Source organism: Phasianus colchicus, chromosome 1 (assembly GCF_987193195.1).
Source record: "Phasianus colchicus chromosome 1, bPhaCol1.hap1.1, whole genome shotgun sequence".
NCBI lineage: Eukaryota > Metazoa > Chordata > Aves > Galliformes > Phasianidae > Phasianus > Phasianus colchicus.
This window is the reverse complement of record NC_143436.1, coordinates 196,672,181-196,686,856: the sequence shown is the minus strand read 5'-3', so window position 1 is coordinate 196,686,856 and position 14,676 is coordinate 196,672,181. Positions and strand designations below refer to the sequence as shown.

Sequence of the window (14,676 nt, the reverse complement as noted above, 5' to 3'; positions counted from 1 at the left end):
CTGATTGCTGCAGATTTGGAATGAAAGTGTTAATTAAACAGAAAGGCTCTGATTCCCTTCCTGAGACTCATGGCAGAGTGCAGAATGGAATGGAATAGAGAGGGGGAACCCTGTGCTGGAGCTTCCATGTGCTGGAGGGTCCATGGGAAGAACTCCATCCTGTTTTAGGACCATCATGAGGAGCTGTAGGGCGACAAGGAGCTGTATGGTGATGAGGAGCTGTAGGGCCACCATGAGGAGGTACAGGGCCATGAGGAGCTGTAGGGACACCATGAGGAGCTGTAGGGCCATGAGGAGCTGCAGGGACACCATGAGGGACTGTAGGGCCATGTATGGACACAAGGAGCTGTAGGAACATCATGTGGAGCTGTAGGGCCACCATGAGGAGTTGTAGGGCCACCATGAGTAATGTGGGGCCATGAGGAGTTGTAGTGCCATGAGGAGTTGTAGAGCCATGAGGAATTGTAGGGCCATAAGGGGCTGTAGGGACATGAGGAAATGTTGGGCCATTAGGAGTTGTAGGGCCATCACGAGGAGCTGTAGGACCATGAGGAGTTGTAGGGTCATGAAGAGCCATAGAACCGTAAGGAGCTGTAGGGCCACAAGACCAACCCTCAGCCCCCTTCGGATGGACACTGGACCATGCTGCAGTTTCCCCACTGCTGAAAGACAATTTAACTGCTACATTAAAAAACACAACAGCCCAGGCAGATGCAACCTTCATCATTTATAAATCGAGGGGGGAAAAAAGCGAGCAATCCGCACTGGTTTGCAGGTAAAAGCAGCTCATAGCCAAGTTTTGATGTCACACAATGATTTGTGCTCCTCTCAGAAAAGGCATGTCTGACAGCTAATTTTAAAGCCTGATTATGACAACCTAACGCCTTAGGAGGATTAGGAGTTCACCCGGCCCGTGCTGTGGTTCCACAGAGGGCTGGGATTTTAATGAAAAGCAATAGCAAGCGTAGGAGCTCCAGCTCTTATTAAAATTGATGATTAAATCCCTCACGCCGCCCCAGAAATCTCAACCCCGTGGATCCCACAGTGCAAAATTGCACTGAATTGCACAGATTTTTATCCTAAGGGTGACGGGGAACGAGGGGAGGTGAGGATGAAAGCTCTGTGCTGAGTTCTGCACTATTCACCCCAGGGGCACGACTGCAGAATGCGATGCTTTGCTGATGATGTCCATGGAGCACAGCGTTGTGAGAGTGGCTGAGAGAACTGGGATGGGTCTGTCAGTGTGGAGCAGAGGAGCTCAGGGGAGACCTTATGGCCATACAACTCCTGAGAGGTGGTGGGGGGAGGGATCAGCTTCAAGATAACAGAAACAGAGGAGCTGGAAGGCCATGAAGGGTTGTAGGGCCATGAGGTGCTGCAGGACCATGAGGGCTGTAGGGCCATAACGGGCTGTAGGGCCATGAGGGGCTGTAGGGACATTAGGGCTGTAGGGCCAAGAGGGGCTGTAGGGCTATGAGGGCTGTAGGGCCATGAGGAGCTGTAGGGCCATGAGAGGCTGTAGGGCCATGAGGGCTATAGGGCCAAGAGGGGCTGTAGGACCCCATTTCCCATTTCCCCATTCCTGTCCTCACCCCTTTGCTCACCCAACCCCATTGCTTCCATCATTGCCACCAAGGCTCCTCACCACCTTCTTCATCCCACTCTTTTCCCCCAAATCCTTTCCTACCCTGGTATCTGCAGCTCAGCTCTTGTTCCCCTTGATTTTAAGGGAGGAATCTCAACTGCAGCAGCACAACAGGGAGGAAAACTGCATCCAGGCATGTGCTGAACTGCAAGGGAAAACTGCTGAGTGATACCTCAGCTTCTACCAGTTACACTCTGGCCACTGAAATTATGATGCAGAGCCCACATCCCATGTTGGGGTTACAGCCCCTGCTGCACAGAATGACAGGGACACCCCTTTTCCAAAAGAAAGACTTCCCAACACCCAAACCTCCTACTGGTATGAGAGCAGACACCCTGCGATGAGTATTTCACCCACGTGAGATCCTCTGCAGCCTTGCAGAGGGACACTGAACATCAGAACTAAACCCTCCAGCACAAAACAACTGAGAAAAACCCCAGAAGAAAAGGTTTATTTACTGAATGCTGCAGAAGAAGCCTGGTAGGTTCTGTTCTCGGTCCCAGTGTCCACTGGGAGGTGGAAGGTGCCCTCTGTGGCACAGGAGGAGGAGGTCTGTGGCCAGGCTTGCTTCATCAGAAGTGTAGCTTGAGTGAGAAAGAAGAGAAACATTAGAGCAAGGAAGACATGGCCATCCCCATTCATGGCCCACTGGAACCACTTTGCTGCCCTCCTCCTTTTTTTTCCCTCTTTTAGGACAAATACATGTAGGAATTTCATACTGGGGTATCCCATGGTGGGATGGTTTGTGCAGCGTTTCCTAGTGAACTCATCACTTCCTCCATATAACCCAACACCTCTTCCACAAAAACCATCACCTCCTCCATAAAACCCATCACCTCCTCTATATAACCCATTATCTCCTCCATTAAACCCATCACCTCTTCCATTAAACCTATCACCTCCCCATTAAACCCCACAGAAGTGATAACTCTCCTGAGCCAAGAGACCAGTCTGAAGACCTACATGGGGGACACAGCCAACACAGGTGGCTTTGAGGACATCCCTGGAGACACCTCTGGGGACTTATGGCTTTTCAGAGCAGCAGCTTAGATGCTTTGATGCAATAAACACATACTGAATCACGACTTCAAGCCAACAGATATGTGATAGAGTGTCTATGTGCATAAGAAGCACTGAAACAAGGCAACACAAGATGCAGCACAAGGCAAGATTGGATGGGTCCTGTGCATGGGGACAAGGAACAGCTGTCCCTCATGTTTTCCAGCTGGAAACCCCAGTGAGAGGGGTACAAGGCATTTTATTTGCATTCTAGTCCCATGTGGTGGGTACTGCTGCTATGAGCATCCCACCCCATCAGTGGGGTCTTGGGAAATTCTGGAAGGAGAGCTGGTAGAAGCGTGGTTTGGGGTAGTTTTCTCTGCATTCTTGGGATATTCTACCACGCTACGATGCAAGGGCTGCCATTAAATTTAAGGTGAAAGCACATCTATGGAGAAAGCAGAGCCCTAACAGAGCCACTGCCTCTAGGAAAGGCTTAATGGGTATTTTACTGTCCATTTTTCTTCTGAAATTATGGAGCTGTCCTAATTCTTATTGTAAGCTCAGCAGCCAGGCTCTCTGCACTGAACTATTCAGCTCCCCATGGCCTCCAGAGCCACAGCACTATGTTAGCTCTGCCCCCACTGTGTGCACACAGAAGAGGGGATGAAACCCGAGGGAGTGACCCTGCTTGTTCTTACAGACAGCCATGGGCACGGCATGGTGGGTCCCTGGTTGGACTCGATGACCTTAGTGATTCCAACCTCAGTGATTCCACAATCAGCAGTTCTTAACACTCAAAATCAAGATTCACTTTCACCACCCGACTGCACACCCAGGACTGATGAGACTGTTCATTCAGAGGGTCTACTGACCCTTCCTCGGCCATTTCCTCTCTCCATGCTGCATCCACCAAACAGTCATGGCAATCTGGGGCTGAGCTGGCCAGGAGCTTGATGTCCCTCACACTGAATCACCAATCCACGGACAATCCATCACTTAAAACTGCACAAAAGGTGAACTGGAGAGGCATCCAGGAACAGCAGTATCTCCTGTGCATGAAGCTGTCACCCACAGAGGTTTCAATCCAGCCATGACTATCTAACACCTCTGCAGGTCTATCTCTTCCCAGCATCTTCTGGATTTGTTTTAGCCTCTTGCCAACAACTGCAGGGAAAGGACCAAGCAGATGATACAGTGCATGCCTATGCACTGCAGAGCAATGCTTCCTACAGGGAGGATGCAGCAGCACAGAGGGCTCACAGCCCCCATCCTATGCACAAAAGCACAACCCTACTGAGCCCTCACCTCCCGGGCTGCTGCTAGAAACATCCATTCTGCTCAGTGCAGGCACTGCAGCAATGGACACAGAGCATTATTCTCTGCTGCATTATTAATGGGCACAGAGCAAGAGAAAAGTGCATGCCCTACTTTCAGCAAAATGAAAAGCAGGCACTGATGAGGAGAGCTGAAACAAGGCGAGCAAGTCGGGACGGCAGACTGCCTAGGAAGGAACCAGCTTAATGGAGACATACATTACTGTTGTGTTTTTTTTTTTAAAAACTGCCGTGCCTCGTGTCTCCACAGCACACAATGATTTTAAGTGCTCAGTTCGACAAGCTTGAAAGGAATTATTTCGGTATTGTCTCCCCATCTATCCAGCCATAGAAGGCACCAGGTTGGCTGAGAGTGATTTCCCCCTGGTGAATCCACGCTGACTACTCCTGATAACCTTTTTCTCCTCCAGTTCCTTAGAGATGGCATCCAGAACAAGCTGTTCCATCACCTTCCCAGGGATGGAGGTGAGCCTGGCTGCCTGCAGTTGCCCAGATCCTTATTGCCCTTTTTGAAGACTAGTATGATGTTGGCTATCCTCCAGTCTTCAGGCACCTCTCCCGTTCTCCATGACCTCTCAAAGATGACAGAGGGCAGCTTGGCAATCACTTCTGCCAACTCTGCACCTCTGGGTGCATCCCATCAGGACCCATGGATTTGGGTACATCAAGTTTCCTTAGACCTCTGACCAGATGTACCTTGACCAAAGTGAAGTCTTCCTCTCCCCTAACTCTCTCTCTTACCTCCAGGGTCTGGGATTCTTGAGGGGCAATCTCATCACTAAAGAACTGAAGCAAAGAAGGCGTTCAGAAAACCCACCCTCTCAGTGTCCTGTTAGCAGGGCACTCACCTCATTCAGCAGCAGACCCACATTTCCCCCAGTCCTCCCTTAAGACACATCTAAAGAAGTCTTTCTTCTTGTCCTTGACTTCCCTCAACAGATTTAATTCCAGGTGGGCTCCAGCCTTTCTTGCAGCATCCCTGTAGGCCCTGACAGCACTCTGATATTCCTCCCAAGTGGCCATTCCATAGGCTTTCTTCTTCCCTTTGAATTTTCCCATGAGCTCGTTGCTCATCCACGCAGACCTCCTGCCACCTTAGCCTGATTTCATCCTCTTACAGATGCACTCGTCTTGACCTCGGAGGAAGTGATCCTTGAGCAATCGAGACTGGTTCCAGTCATTTCCAATTCTGTCCCTGCTGCTGTGGATCTGGAGGCACTGTGGGATTCCAGCCCTTCCCAAAGCCCTCTCCAGGTCTCCAGTGGGGCACTCAGAAGTCTAGCGTGCCAAATCCTTTAATTTTCCACACGGATCCCAATGTGGTTTTCATGGGAACCATGAGGTCAACAACAGGCACTGAGCACCGCCAGCATCCGGATTGGTGTTGGTGGCTGTCACAGGGGTACATGGGGGACAGAGATGGCTAAAGCAGGTGGCACTCGAGGAGCATTTGAAAAGCATCCTTTGAAAACTGCCACCACCAGATGCGCTTCATTCGGGGTGGGCAGGAGCAGAGGGCGCTCCCCACCTTCCTGTGGCACTGAGTCTATGGCTTCAGATGGAAGCCAAACAAAACCCATCAGGTTTGGGCCACCTATCCAGAGAAAGCTCATCCCAGAGACAACTCTAGAAGGACCTGAGGAGTGCTGTGCTTGCACGGAACAGTTTTCTTCCTGACTGATGCTCTTCCATCACTCATGAAGTCCATCAGCTTCCAGTAGCCCTGCAACTCATAAGCCACGAACAGAGGATGCTCTCCCACCCCTCAAAATCTCTCTACTGAACAGTGTCAAGGGGCACATTTGCATGGTTAACCTGCAGAAAGAGTCTTAGATATCCAAGTAGATTAAATTTAGGTTTGTGGTGGCTGTTTTACACGTTCTTAAAGGATTCTGGCCAACTCATACATCCGCCACCCAGGTCTGAATGGAAGCACCCTGCTGGCCGAGGGGATGCACTCGGGAGCAGCAGTTCTGCTGGAAGCATCTCTGCAGAGGGCCTACAAAGGGCCTGACATCCCAAATTGCTTGGAAATTCATTGCCAACGAGTTGGATGCTTTCAGAATCGCAGATGTTAAAAGGAAAGCTGATCCCCTCTGATCCCAACGTGGCTGATGGACGGCGTGAACCCTGACGACACGTTCATTTCTGTGGCTGGGTTATTTCCAGCCTCCTGGATGACAGCAGCTGATTCAATTTGAGCAAATGCTCTTTGCACTGACACAGACGACTGGTTTTGACTCAGCCACTGCATCGCGGCGTCTCCTGAACTCCATTCCATTTAGCACAGCTGAGAACACAGCCAACTCCACACACTGATGGAACATTTTTCAGAGCTGATTTTGCATCAGTTGTCTCTGAAATATTCTTAATTTTCTCCTTTAGGTCATTTTTCCATCTGTGAGTGACACAGGGGTGGATACTGGAAGGTGCTGAGCCTGTGCCTGTCTTCCAAAGTTGCCTACACAGCATATTCAGGTTTCTACATTTCAGAAAGGTCCAGACCAGGAATGCAGCCTTCTCTATGAGAGATAAGGTTGGGAGATATGGTCTTTGTGGGGTTGGAAGCATCACTTGTGCTCTGAGCCATGCCCCATGCTGCTGATCCATGCACAGCAGAGTCCACGACAGCATCCATCATCCCTATGGGACAAACCTCAAAATGTGGCGAAATCTCTTCAATGGGGAATGGGCTGCCCAGGGAGGTGGTGGGGTCACCGATTTTGGAGGGGATCCTGAACTGTGAATGGGTGGCACTGAGGGACATGGTCAGTGGGCACGGTGGGATAGAATCATGGAACCACAGAATGGTTTGGGTTGGAAGGGACTTTGAAGATCAGCCAGACCCAACGCCCTGCTGTAGGAGAGGACACCTCTAGCCCAGCTTGCTCACAGCCCCATCCAGCCTGGCCAGTCTTTCATCCACCAACACCCCCAAATCCTTCTCCTCAGGGCTGCTCTCAAGCCATTCTCCGCCCAACCTGTATCTGTGCTTGGGATGGGTTGGAGGTCCTTTCCAGCCTGAATGAATCCCTCTGTGATTCTGTGATGCTAAATTGTATTGATCTCAAGGTTGTTTATGTGGAGGACAGACATCCTGTGCAGAGCTGTCTGGAGGATGCTGGTTCCGACCTTCGCCATTTCCTAGCTGATGCAATGCTTGGCCATGCTGTGTTCACGCATCGTTAGGCGCCGGAAGATTTTTGTTCTTCTTGGAAAATGGCCTGACAGCTTTCTGTGCTTCGGGATCTTTCTGCTCTCAAAACTATTAGAAGTAATTTTTAAGGATGATAAACAGAGAAATGAAATTTAAACACCGAGAAAGCTGCCAACGCTCTCCTGATTGAGCATTGAGCCACGTATCAAAAAGATCCTGCAAGGGGGGGACAAAAATGAGCTGAGGGTTTTCAGAGAAAGAAAGTCTGCGGAGATTAGGAGTGCTCTTCAGATGGGAGAGAGGGGAGGGGGACAAAAGGCTGAATGGCACAAAGGAGACTGACCGGGGCTTTCGCTTCCTCTTTCACATCATGCAAATCTAAGGCAACAGACAATTATTTGCACTGCTTAAAAAATAAAATAAATCGGTAACCCAAGCCTTAACTAATCCGCAGAACTGCCTGCTGCAGAGGATTGTGGCCACAAAATACAGCCAGAATCAAAGCAAGGGGGAGGCTAAGCATCTTTAATGAAAGAGAGAACACCCACAGCCCAGGCTGCCAGCACAAAGGTAGGAGAAATCAAAGTCTCCGTGGTTTTGTCCTTATGAAAGCCACAAGGCTAACAAGGTTTGGGGCAGCTTATTCCACATCGAACAATGGGGAAGGAACTTCTGAAGGCTGATTCCATTTTTGGGGAGAAGAGCACCGCTCTGGCAGCAGGGGATGCTCAGCTCTCCCCACTTTCCTCCTGGCCCCTCTGAGCCCACTGGTGAGGAAGTCCCCACTGTCCCCATCCCACTCCCAAATACTGATGACTTGGAGAACCTTCAGCACAACTCTCTCCTCCTGGATGTCCTGGGGGATATGATGGCCTCCAGGACAATTCCTTGTTGCACTGTTTTTTCTCCATCCAATTTGTCACAGGTACTTCTGTATTATTTTTGTAGTGGGTGCAAGCAGCTCATTTGCTAAGGAGAAGGAAGTTTATCCTTCAGCCCACCCCAGGACCTTACCAAAACACTTTTTCATATTGGGTAGGTCTCATTTCTCAGCCTATTCCTGCTATTTAGCAATAACCTATGCTGAAAAAGCAATCCCACAAAGCATCATGTTCAGTGTCTTCTGTGAGGGCACCTTTACTGAATCAAAGCTATTTGAGAGTGCTCTTACACATCACTTTGGGTTCCTGTTTCTCATGAGCACAAAGGACAGGCAGGATCCATCCAAAGTTCTCTCCATAGGACACACACCCCAGCAGTCTGTCCCCAGAGACAGACAGGACAAATGCCCAAATGCCAAAATGCTTCTCTTCCTCTCCCCAGTGACTATCGGAGCCTGGTTCATAGAATCACAGAATGATTTGAGTTGGAAAGGGCCCCTTGAGGCCATCTGGTCCCACTCCCTGCAATGAACAGGGACATCCACAGCTCCATCAGGTGCTTGGAGAGAAGAGAAAAGTGAGAGAAAATAGAAGGGAGGAGAGGAGAGGAGAGGAGAGGAGAGGAGAGGAGAGGAGAGGAGAGGAGAGGAGAGGAGAGGAGAGGAGAGGAGAGGAGAGGAGAGGAGAGGAGAGGAGAGGAGAGGAGAGGAGAGGAGAGGAGAGGAGAGGAGAGGAGAGGAGAGGAGAGGAGAGGAGAGGAGAGGAGAGGAGAGGAGAGGAGAGGAGAGTTCCCCTCTCATTTGGATGCTCCTTGGCCACCTCCTTGAACTGCAATCTTATACTCAAGAAACATTTAGATGCTATATTAAGGGACATGGTTTAGTGGAAAAATATTGGTGGTAGGTCAACAATTGGACAGGACAATCTTGGAGTCCTTTTGGTGATTCTGTGAGTCTATCATTCTATGATTCAGCCTCAGGGAACAAGAAGCTATCCACTTTGCTCCACCACTGATTGCTATTTGTGTCTGTAACAACTTATATTTGGGGTCTGAGCAAACCTACGGTGACAACAAAGCCCCCAGTTTGACTTCTCACCTTCTGTTTTTCCAGACTTGTTTGGAAAGGTAAACATGCTGCATTTAGCCTGCCTGCTCTGCACACACTGCTGCTCTCCACACACTTGTGTTTTTACAATCTCCAGACCAACGTGTTCTATTTACATCCCATTCTGAGCACAGAGGATGCTGCCCGCCTCTGGCAGGACAGACTCCCAATACATGTGTATGGTTTTTTTTGTTCTGTAGAGTTCTGTTTCCACATTAAGTCTTCCAGGACTGTGGCATAACAAAATTAGTCCCAATTCCTAAACCACGTTGGGAAGCTTTTGGTTAACCCAAATCCTCCTGGAGTTTTCATGGACAGGTCTGCCAGGAGGTTGTGTAGATCCATGGGAAGGTCTTGTGAAGGTCCTTTCCAGCCTGAATTCTGTGATTCTATGCCATCTCTGGAGGTATTTCAGAGAACATTGAATTCCATGATGGTTTGGGTTGGAAGGAACCTTAAAGGCCACCCAACCCCAGTGCTCCATGGGCAGGGACACCAGGTGCCCACAGCTCATCCATGGCCTTGGGCACCCCCAGGGATGGGCACCCACAGCTCTGGGCTGCAGTGCCAGGACCTCATCACCCTTTAGGTAAAGAATTTCCTTTTCACATCTGACCTAAATCTCCCCTTTTTTAGTTTAAAACCATTCCCCCTTGTCCTGTTGCTCTCTGCCCTTGATGTGTGGATGTGGCACTGAGGGACGTGGTGCAGTGATGGCACTCAGCAGATCAGGTTGGTGGCTGGGCTTGATGAGTCAAACAGCTCTGGACACCAAGCAAGAGAGAATAAATGGATTGGGAAATAGTCTGGGCAAATACAGACATGAAAAACTGCACTTGCAATGAGCAAGAATAAAGGCAAAGAGAGGGATGATGGCACAGTTAAAGTGGTGGATTGGGAATATTATTGTTTTATCAGCTCTCCAGATGAATGGGGGAGATTTTGTCAAGGTCAGGGATAGCACGGAACTCTTTCAGTGAAGAAGCTGGGCTGACCCAGATCAGCCTGTTACCTGTCAGCATGGCCAGCAGAGGGACTGGAAAAGAAAGCTGCAAAGGAGCATGTGGTCTGCAAAATGAAGATCTCTTTCATCAGCCACAGTGGAACAAAGCACAGTGCGTGGTGGAATGGCTGAAATCCCAATTGGGATAGATAGATAGATGGGGGAGACTGGGAGGAGACACGTCTGGGTCATCAGGGCAAGGATGGACCAGAATTTGTACCTGCAAATAAGGTTTCCCAGAGGCAGACGGGTGGTGATGGTGAAGAGGGGAATGAAGGACTGAGCTGAGCTGAGCTTTCATAGAAAGCTGGGAAGGGGAAGATGATGGATACATCCCCACAGCAGAGATCAGAACTGCTCAGTATGGGAAAGCCAAAGGAAAACAAGATGTTAGAAGAAGAGTGTGGCTGATATACCTAGGAAAACCAGTGTGGGAGAGCACTTGAGACTGGCTGGACAGAACTTGCTACAGCTTTGGAAGAACCAGATTAGGGTGATGTGAAGGGCAGGAGCTGTAGGACACTAGACAGGACAGTTGGACACTAGGACAGACAGGAGTCTGCCAGCACCAAAGGAAAGAAAGGGAACACGGCATGGGGGATGAAGACACCAGACAGGACACAGTTACTGAAACGTCTCCATCTATTACATGAAAGGAGAGAATGATAAGCATGGGAAAGGGGGGATCTGTTTTACCTGGGGCGTAGCCGGGGCTGCTGGTTGGATACATGTTTGGGTTGTAGGCTGGGGCAGCAGTGGGATATCCTGCTGGGTAACCTGCAATGAGAAAAAAGGAGAAATGAGGTTTCCAAGTGCAGGGAGAGAAGACAGGACAGCATCCACGGAAAGGAAGAAACCATCCTTGTGAGCCAAGAGGTCATCAGCATAGGTGGAAGGTGAATGTTCTCAGTTGGCCAGGGCAAAGGAAGAATGATGAATGTGCTCCGCAGATTTACATCATCAATATTTAACCTTTATTCCCCCTGAAAATGAGGACAATGATCAGAATGCAGGATATGGGCACATTCAGTGTGCTCTGAAGAAAGCTACCAAGAAATTACATGCACTGAATACAGCATTCAGCTGGGAGAAACCAGCTTTATTCTAAAGGTTTTCTTGGCTGCAATAGCTTGATGTGTCACTTACCAAACACATGCCACAAACCTAAGTTAGGTACTGCAGCTAGCTAACCCTGAAGGGCATTAAGTGAATAATTCCCAATGCTTCCACTCAGTGCTTCCATCAACCACAGCTTCTTGCTAAAGGACAGAAACATGCCAGCCCTTGTATTCACCCATCACTGCACAGCTGCCATCCCGAGGAGGGACCCCATTACTTGCCAAGCCACCTGGAAGGAGCACGCAAGGCAGCTCAGACCATTTGAAGACACCACGTAACATCATGTAAGGTTTTAATGGGCACTTTAGAGAAGGTTACAGAGCACCTTCAATTTCCATTATCTTCAGTCGGATCGGTCAGAGGGAGTTCAGGGGAAATCAACTAGGCTTGGTGAGCTGGAATCACAGGCACCTGAGGAGCAAACCAGCACACAATGGGGACATGCCTCCCCAGGGGCAGAAGGCAGAACCAGCCAAATTGGAAGAGCCAAGGGGAAATAAGACTTTATGGAGAAGACTGCACTCACTGATGCCAAAGACAACTGGCATACCAAGGCCAAAACAGAACAGTCCCAACATGCAGTCACACGTGGGTCAGGAATCATCCGTCCATCCTCTACTTTATTAGAAGTTCTTGATTTCCATGAAAACCGCGGATGACACTCTATATACCTCAGTCTGCTTGACTTTGCTCTGGCTTATTGCACTACTTCCCTTTGCTGGAAGTTTTACAAATCACGAATGGTGACACTCAAAACAGCTCTGTCCCTTTTTACATGCTTCTGCATAAACCCCTCAAACAGACTGAATGGGACACATCCATCTCCACTCCCTCCTAGCTTGGCTTTCCATTCCATTCCATTCCATTCCATTCCATTCCATTCCATTCCATTCCATTCCATTCCATTCCATTCCATCCATGCCATTCCATTCCATGCCATTCCATGCCATTCCATTCCATGCCATTCTTCCACTCCACTCCACTGCACTCCACTGCACTCCACTCCACTCCACTCCACCTCATTCCATTCCATTCCATTCCATTCCATTCCATTCCATTCCATTCCATTCCATTCCATTCCATTCCATTCCATGCCATTCTTCCACTCCACTCCACTCCACTCCACTCCACTCCACTCCACTCCACTCCACTCCACTCCACTCCACTCCACTCCACTCCACTCCACTCCACTCCACTCCACTCCATTCCATTCTTCCACTCCACTCCACTCCACTCCACTCCACTCCACTCCACTCCACTCCACTCCACTCCACTCCACTCCACTCCACTCCACTCCACTCCACTCCACCTCATTCCATTCCATTCCATTCCATTCCATTCCATTCCATTCCATTCCACACCACTCCATTCCATTCCACACCACTCCATTGCATTCCAATCCATTCTGCCCCAATCCATTTTACTCTACTCAATTCCTGCCATTACTCTCCACTCTTCTCTACTCTACTTTGCTCTTTATTCCACTCCATTCTACTCTACTCTATTCTACTCTACTCTACTATACACAAATCTATTCTACCTTACTCCACTCTTCTCTACTCTATTCCTCCCCACTCCACTCTTCTCCACTCCATTCTACTCTAGTCTACTCTACTCAAATCTTCTCCATTCTACTCTGCTCTTCTCTACTGTACACCACTCCGCTCCATTCTGCTCTACACAGATTTACTCCATTCTACTCTACTCTGCTCTACTTTACTCTCTACTCTTTTCTACTCTTCCCTTCTCCACTCTTTTCTCCCTCCTATTTTATTGTACTCTTTTTGCTGTGCCTCCCAGCACCACCACTGCCCCTGATCATCTCTGCTGTTTCCTGGCCTTCACCCCCCAGCAGCACCAGTCTATGGGCAGACAAAAAGAACCTCCAGCATCCTTCCTCGCCAAGCTCAGCTGCTGCTGTCTGCTGGTGGCCAGCAAAGACGGAAAAAAAAAAAGGGAACGAGCAATCAGTTCACACCCCATCTCTTTCACTTTATTAAATAAGAGCCAGAACAGGACTTTCCCCCCTTCTTCTGAGCAGCAGGACGAACACAAAGCAGCCTCTCCCCCCGCCTGCCCCTGGCACACAGCTGACTGCTGCAGCACCGCACTGAAGATCACATGAATAAATTCTAATTCAACAATTGTGACCACCGTACTGGAATAAATGATGGCACGTTCTACCCTCTCATTTTCATCAGTGATATATTTGGCTTCTAAATCAGGTTAATTAGAAATTGCTGTAGTTAATGCTGGATAAGCAGCGGTGTAACATTTCTTTTTCTGAGGCTACATAAAGCTATGCTGTCGACAGATTTGGGAATATATTGTCCTTCTGCAATCAAGAAGCTCCTTGGAAAGTTATTTGCAGATCCAGTGATTGCAAGCAGAGCGTTAATGACAAAGAACTTACATCAGCATCAGCACCATGAGTGTTGAGAAACGTGCTGGATGGTACCTGGATGATGGACAACAGCCTCTTGGGACACCAACTCTCTACTCCCTATCACTGGTTAAACCACCAAACAGGTCCTGAAACCCAACAGAGGAACCCATGAACCCAAGCTTTCGACAGGAGGTTTATATGTGAAAACCAAGTCTGAAATAAATCAGACCACCTTCCTTTAGGGCCCTGCGAAGGAAAGATGTGGTGTTGGGTCATCTTTTCCATACCTTCAACTACCCAAAGCCTGTGTGGTTATTTCAGGCAGATGCAGACACCGTGTGTTCACTCGTCTTCCTTCTGTCTTCTGGGTTTTGCTTTTGCTCAGTAGGCCCATGCCTCACCTCCTGGGTTATCTTCTATTATTTTGAAAGAAAGCTATAGGCATTTTCAGATAAATGTCATTCCAGCAGGTGAAATTCTATGGTATCAGATATCAAGAGACTCAGCCAGCTCCACTCTACCTCCCACAACCTCTGCTAAGTGCTGACTTCCAGCAAGAACACCTCTTCTTCCTCTTCCAAAGGGATGGGAGAGGGGCAGGGAAATAAGTGAGAAGTGCTTCTCTTTCTGGATGCACTCAGAGATAAGAAAGCATCACGACTGCGGCTTGTTGGGTGAGGGGAAGTATGCTTGGCTCACAAACTGCTTGGTCTAAAAACACACGAGCTGTAAATGACTAACGTTTGTTGGCTCCTCTCCACCCTCCCTTCCCCAGATGACCACAAACCGACCTCCTCAGAAAGCCAAAGCTGCAGCTGCTCCATCTGCCCCACGGCCAACCCGTGTCCCTGTCCCCTGCTGCCCATGTCTCTTCACCTTCAATCTGCAAAAACAACGGCCAGTGGGAAAAATCTCGTCCTTTGTGTTGAGTTCTGACCGTCTCCACGGGGCGCTGAGGCTGGAGATAGGAAATTGTCAAGGATGGAAAATATCCTTTGCTTTCTATCTGCTGATGGGACCTCGGCTCGGCTGGAGCTCAGGGC

The 14,676-nt window shown here is 49.2% G+C and overlaps 1 protein-coding gene across 14 annotated transcripts in view; it reads right to left on the bottom strand.

The window, feature by feature from the left end:
* FAM168A (family with sequence similarity 168 member A) overlaps nucleotides 1–14,676 on the bottom strand; it is a 150,025-nt gene that overhangs the window by 10,316 nt on the left and 125,033 nt on the right. For 10 of the 14 annotated variants that reach the window (XM_090134267.1, XM_090134264.1, XM_090134262.1 and 7 more), the window contains 2 exons: nucleotides 10,825–10,905; nucleotides 2,104–2,229 (listed from right to left, as the gene is read on the bottom strand). In XM_090134267.1, coding sequence (XP_089990393.1) covers nucleotides 2,104–2,229; nucleotides 10,825–10,905 — 207 coding nt within the window. The other 4 variants (XM_090134269.1, XM_090134260.1, XM_031606096.2 and 1 more) reach the window with 3 other exon arrangements.